Here is a 6,914-nt window from a genome sequence, read left to right as displayed (position 1 = left end):
AAGTGAGCTGGTTATCAGAAAGGACCTCCCAAATGAAAAATATCATCATTTACAAAATAGTCCAAAACATGAAAATATGAGATACTTGAATTTTGATGTTTTGACATAAACCAACTTTTGAAACTTTGTGAAATGTTTTTATATACTTAGTAAAACATGTATAACCTAATTATTCATGTCTACAAACTAAGATTCACAATATTTTCACAATAAAATTGCATATTCTATGCAATGTTTTCAAAAACACAATAGTAAATATGAAATATGTGATTTCATATTATAAACATGAAAACTCAAAAACTATGTATGTATATATATAAGTATATATATGCATAGAAACCAAAACTTATGTATATATATATATATATATATATATACGAAGAAACCAATAAATGTGTGTGTATAGATATTGAGCTTAGAGTATATAACACACATAATATAAAATCTAAAACTACATTACCCAAGCAATCTTGATCTTCAATAAGCTTGACTTGGTACACTTGCGGATCACTCCACAATTCCGCCAACCTCCATTGGATATGATCGTTATGGCGCAATCCATCCATCCTCCAACTACGTTGTTTGTCTATAATAAATAAGAAAACACAAATACTAGACAAACAACATTAGTGGTAAATTGTTTGTTAAACATCATCAAAACAAGAATGCCAACACTATCCTGGTTTTGGGTATCAAGTTCATGGATGCCATTTTTCTAATGGTTCCATAGTTTATGTGTCCTAACCTTCCATGCCATTTGTCACAAGATTCAACATTTAAGATTATGGAAGAAGAACTTTTATTATCAGAAGATCTTATTACATTTAACTTAAAAAGACCATCACAAACAAAACCTTTACCAATGAATATATCATTCTTGGTAATTACAAACTTATTTGACTCTTTAACAATTCTAAATCCAACTTTCAATAAAACAGATTCGCTAATCAGATTTCTTCTAAGTAATGGTACATGTACGATATTGTGGAGAGTCAAAATCTTTCCGGAAGTCATTTTTAGGTCCACACGTCCACTTCCCATTACTTGTCTAGTCGAGTCATCTTCTAGAATTACACTCCCTCCACTTGATTCCTGATAAGTTGAAAACCAAGATCGATTAGAAGAAATGTGAATATTTGCTCCAGAATCCAACCACCAGTCATCAGAAAAAGTGGTACAATTTACTACATAAGAAGAGGAAGCTAACCTAAAGGAGTCTGAGTTATATTCTACCATGTTGACCCTATGACTTGCTTCTTCACCCTTTCCACCTACAAGAGTCTTGATAGGAGCTTTCTTTCGGTAGTAGCATTGAGTCGAAAGATGATTAGTTCTCCCACAGACATAGCAAAATTTAGTCTCAGACTTTTGGCTAAAAGGTTTGTGGTTTCTAGAGAGATTGGAATGTTGGTTAGGATGATGAGAATGATTCTTCTTCTTGAAATTATTGCCCTTGGGTTTGTGATTTGGGTTTCTAAAGTTATTAGACTTTTCTTCCACTAGGTTTACTTTTGCTTTCATTTCATTTTTTGGTTTGGAGTTTTGCCTATGTTGATCCTCTATCCTAATACCTTTGAGGGCTTGTACAAGAGTCAAGTCACCCTGTAGATGACAGAGATCTTTAGCAAAGTCTGACCAAGAAGGAGGAAGTTTATCAATAAGACTAGATACCTTATATTCTTTAGAGAAAGTATTTCCTTTCAACTGAAGGTATCGGATGTAGTCTTGAAACTCATGGAGTTGATCATTGATAGGTTTACTGTCTATCATAACAAACTTATTAAAGGAGGAGGAGGAAAAACATTCTATACCAGCATCATCTAAACCATATTCAGACTCTAGTGCTACCCACAAATCTTTTGCATCTTTATACTCATAATAAATGTCATACAATTTGTCTGAAAGAGCACTAAGGATTCGGTTGTAACAATGAAAGTTTATTTCCTCAGAAGATTTAGAAATTCCGGATATTGTGGTAGGTGTGGAGGTAGGTTCAGCTTGTGATGATGAAGAGGGTGTAGGTGTTGATAAGGAAAAATCCCGAGTCAATAGCAGAAATAAGTCCTGAAGTTGTAAGCTAATATTTCATCTGATTATCCCACCGTTTGTAGTTCAAACCGGTGAACTTCTCAGGCTTGGCTGACTTAGATAGATCGGTATTAGCCATAAAATCTAAATATAAAAATTGCTAGTCTTGATGATTCAAAGGATTTGAGAAAAGAACTTGTTTGTGAGATATAGACTTAGAACTATATGACAATGGTTCACAAAATGAAGAAAACTTAAAGCTCACAATGATATGCTATCAAAATGGATATATATGAAGCTATATGCAAACTGAATATATTGAAAATATAGAGAACTACAAAATTACTTTGTAATACAATATCAAATGAATATAGATTATTAAAAGCAAATAATACGTTTTCCAAAGGACAAGCAACTTTGCAGTAACTCAAAACTTAATATAATGCACAGTTAATATGCACAATGGTATAACTGCTTATGTTTCACAAACCAAATAAAAATGTAATGCTAGTAACAATTTAGTTTAGAGACATAGACATGAAGATATTATGCTTAAATGGGCCTTGCAAATGGGCCTTCGTGCAACTCTGTTCCAAGTTGGACTAGGAAAAAAATATTATGCTTAAATGGGCCTTGCAAATGGGCCTTCGTGCAACTCTGTTCCAAGTTGGACTAGGAAAAAAAAGTAGCAGGATATTTTAACAATGTTCAGGGCCTTCGTGCAACTCTGTTCCAAGTTGGACTAGGAAAAAAAAGTAGCAGGATATTTTAACAATGTTCAAATAGATAAAGCAAGAACCTTTTAAACATTTGATGCTTTTATAAACCTTATTCTGTCATTCGTTTAACAATAGGCAAAGCAACATATTATTTAGCATCTGATGCTTAAAAACAAAGAATAAATAATATTAGACAGCGAGCAAAATTGATGAGAGTAAATTACAGAAATGCAACAGTTAGAATTAGAGATTAGAAAATCAGAAATTAGGCAAAAAGGATGATAGAACACAAAATTTTAGATTTATTATTTGAAACAGAATGAATATAATGTGACTATTGTTCTAGATTGTTAGAAAACACACTGCAAATAATCAAAAGAATTAGAAAGAGGGTTAGAAAACGCAGGCCTGAGAAGGGGTAATCGTGTGATCACTGCCCTAGAACAATAGTCGCCGCCTTCGCAGAGGTTTAACAATAGGCAAAGCAACATATTATTTAGCATCTGATGCTTAAAAACAAAGAATAAATAATATTAGACAGCGAGCAAAATTGATGAGAGTAAATTACAGAAATGCAACAGTTAGAATTAGAGATTAGAAAATCAGAAATTAGGCAAAAAGGATGATAGAACACAAAATTTTAGATTTATTATTTGAAACAGAATGAATATAATGTGACTATTGTTCTAGATTGTTAGAAAACACACTGCAAATAATCAAAAGAATTAGAAAGAGGGTTAGAAAACGCAGGCCTGAGAAGGGGTAATCGTGTGATCACTGCCCTAGAACAATAGTCGCCGCCTTCGCAGAGACGATTTGATGCAACTACGTCTAGCGGTAAGAACCCCCCGAGAAAGCCGACACCAAAGTTTACTGCGAAACTTTGATCTCTTGCTCAATGGATGTTTGCCCAAAATTAAAATCAGAAATCGAAATATTATAGAGAATTGTGAGAGAGAGATTGAGAATTGCTCATTGTTTTTCTTTTCTTTCTTGTTCTTCATAGTTGTCTGAGATCCCCTTTTAATAGCCATTGAGAATTTTCCGTTGTAGTTGATAAGGCCGGAGAAGACGCTGACGTTACCCCGGGAGAGATTTCCGCTGTCGCGGAGAAGACGCCGATGTTATTGTAGGGAGAGATTTTCGCTCGGAAGAAAAGAGGAAAGAGCGGAGAAGGAAAGAGCGGAGAAGGGTAAAGTGTTACATAAGAGGAAGTGTTTCATATGAGGATAAGGAATAAACATTATGCAAATGTACCCCTCAACAAATCATATTTGCATATAAGAACTCAAACTTTTAATTAATTCCAACATTTATGTTTTGGAAGAGACCAGATAGATCTCAGCTGATGATGGATGCCCTTATTCATTTCGATTCCACGAGAGAGAACAGTTATGTTTTGGGAGAAGAAGGGGATGAAATGAGAAACCAGCAGCTAGCTATCTAGCTCTCTCTTTTGGCTTTCTTTTCTTTTACCTTTTCTATGACCGCACTTAGGCCTGTCCATTCAGCCCGCCGGCCCGGCCCGGGTTGACCCGGAAACTCGGGTCAAACTCGGTTCTGGCATGAGCTTGGGCCGCGCCAAAATCGGGTTCTGGCCCCGGCCGGGCCGCCTCGACGGCGCCCGGCCCGACCCGGAATAGTTTTTTTTATTTTTTTAATATTATATATATATATTTTTTATAAGTCTATACATGTATAATATATATATATATATATATATATATATATATATATATATATATATAATATATATATATATATATATATATATATATATATATGAGAAAAATGGAGAACCTATGTATACCTTGGTACCAAGTTGCTTAAAGCAACTTGGTATGATGTGACATAATCTTGCCCCTACATCACACCTCAAAAATAGAGGCCTCAACTACCTTCACAAACTCCAATGTAGATGTAGGGACAAGATTATGCCACATCATTACCAAGTTGTTTGGAGCAAATTGGTACCAAGTTTCTCCATTTTCTCTCTCTCTCTCTTCTCCTCTCTCTCTCTATATATATATATATATATATATAATATATATATATATTATAATACTCTTAGCATAGTACATATTTCTAAATATGTAATATACATTTATGTGATTTTCTCCCTCTCATGTTATAACTTATAAGTGTATATATATATATATATATATATATTATATATATATATATATATATATATATATATATATATATATATATATATATATATATACTCTTAGGACGGTATAATCGTATAGATACAGATACTAATGTAATAAGAATATAAATATATATATATATATATATATATATATATATATATATATATATATATATATATATATATATTATATATATAATATATATATATATATATATATATATATATATATATATATATATATATAATGTAGTTATAAGTATACTTATATGTCATATGTGTATATTATAGAATTACAGTTATATAAGTATATTGTATAATTGCATAAGTATAATAATATATAAGCATCTAGTATATATAAAAGTATATCATATAAGTAAATTGTATAATTGTACTTAAATAAGCATAATGTAAATATGTAACAAATACATACATAACTACATAAGAATAATAATATATAAGCATCTAGTATATATAAATTATATCATATAAGTAAATTGTATAATTATACTTAAATAAGCATAATGTAAGTATGTAACAAATACATACATAACTACATAATACATATTTATAAATATGTAATATACATTTATGTGATTCTCTCTCTCTCTCATATTATAACTTATAAATATATATAATATATTTACATATTAATATATGTGTATATAATACATTGTTACATAATAATTTGTAGTATATACTAATACATAATTATATAAATATAATAAGGTTAAACTAATTTTTAACAATTTTTAGCATATACTAATTTTTAGCAAAAAAAAAGAGATAAGAGAAAAAAATGAAAAAAATTTGGGTCGGCCCGGGCCCAGCCTCAGGCTCCGATTTTGCCCGAGCCCGGTTTTCTAGGCCGGCCCAGCCCGGTCCGGCCCGGATGGACACCCCTAATCACACTACCTAGTCTCGTGTATTTTTAAGGTTGTGTTTAGGAGGTGATTAACGAATGCTAAACACACGTGATTAGTAATCTCCTCATGTATTTTTAATACTAAATTTTGTAAAATCGAACGCATTTTGGTCCGCATTGATGAGCTGTAAAAAAATTAATTTTGCTAATTGTTTAGTAAAAATGTTGTTTTTCCTAATTTTTTTTTAAAAATAATCTTTAAAAAAAATTTCTCCTTAATTTGGGCATCGAACGGACTGTTCAAATTCGCTAAAATGTCGCAAGAAATACGGCTCGATTGGAGAAGAAACGCAGCGGCAAATGCACTGTTTGCAGCATTTTACCGCTGCGTTGGAGATGAACTAAGGAGGAGGAAGGGGGAGGAATGATTGAGTTTAAGGTTTGTGTCTACGAGGTGATTAGCAAATGCCAAACACATATGACTTGTAATCTCATGTTTTTTCAATACTAAATTTTGTAAAACCAATCACATTTTGGTCCGCATTGATGAGCTGGCAAAAAAGATGTTGATTTTGCTAATTGTTTTGTAGAAATGTCGTTTCTCTTAAATATTTTTTTAAAAGAAGAAATTTTCTAAACAAACTCATTCATAATTTTTTTTTTAAAATAGACCCCTTGAGTTTTTTTTACAAAAACCAACCCATTTTGTCTTAATCCGGTTTTTAAATAGTCGGGGTTGCCAACCCCGACTATTTAGTGCATAGAATGTTAGGGTTTAGGGTTATAATTGGGGGTTTACAACCTCCTAAATAGTCGCGGTTGGCAACCCCGACTATTTAGGAACCGGATTAAGATGAAAAGAGTCTATTTTTGTAAATAAAACTCAAGGGGCCTATTTTTAGAAAAAAAATATGAATAGGTTTATTTAGAAAATTTCTTCTTTTTTAAAATAATCTTTTAAAAAAATTCTCCTTAATTTGGGCATCAACGGACCATCATCCGTCTTCTCCGAGGCACGCCAACAAAAAAGGAGAGGGAGACGAGATGGCGTTGCCAGATCAGCAAGAAATCCATCTCGCGGCAGAATCAGCCAAGCAATGGCTAGAACAGAGAGCAGCAAGAGCCCGCGTCCTCACAGCAGCCCAGA

The 6,914-nt window shown here is 32.4% G+C and overlaps 1 protein-coding gene and 1 long non-coding RNA gene across 2 annotated transcripts; one reads left to right on the top strand and one right to left on the bottom strand.

Moving 5' to 3' along the window:
- On the bottom strand, window positions 688–2,619 carry LOC109824810. Its single transcript, XM_020391464.1, has 2 exons — window positions 1,208–2,619; window positions 688–1,092 (listed from the first exon to the last, which is right to left on the bottom strand). The coding sequence occupies exons 1-2, from the start codon at window positions 1,768–1,770 to the stop codon at window positions 1,071–1,073; spliced, it is 585 nt and encodes a 194-aa protein (XP_020247053.1). The 5' UTR covers window positions 1,771–2,619; the 3' UTR covers window positions 688–1,070.
- LOC109824836 lies at window positions 2,832–3,669 on the top strand. The gene is made up of 2 exons (XR_002242799.1): window positions 2,832–2,870; window positions 3,215–3,669. It is a non-coding gene; the product is annotated as an uncharacterized LOC109824836 (long non-coding RNA).

The sequence above is a fragment of the Asparagus officinalis genome, chromosome 1 (genome assembly GCF_001876935.1).
Source record: "Asparagus officinalis chromosome 1, Aspof.V1, whole genome shotgun sequence".
NCBI lineage: Eukaryota > Viridiplantae > Streptophyta > Magnoliopsida > Asparagales > Asparagaceae > Asparagus > Asparagus officinalis.
This window is presented reverse-complemented; position numbering and strand designations above follow the sequence as displayed.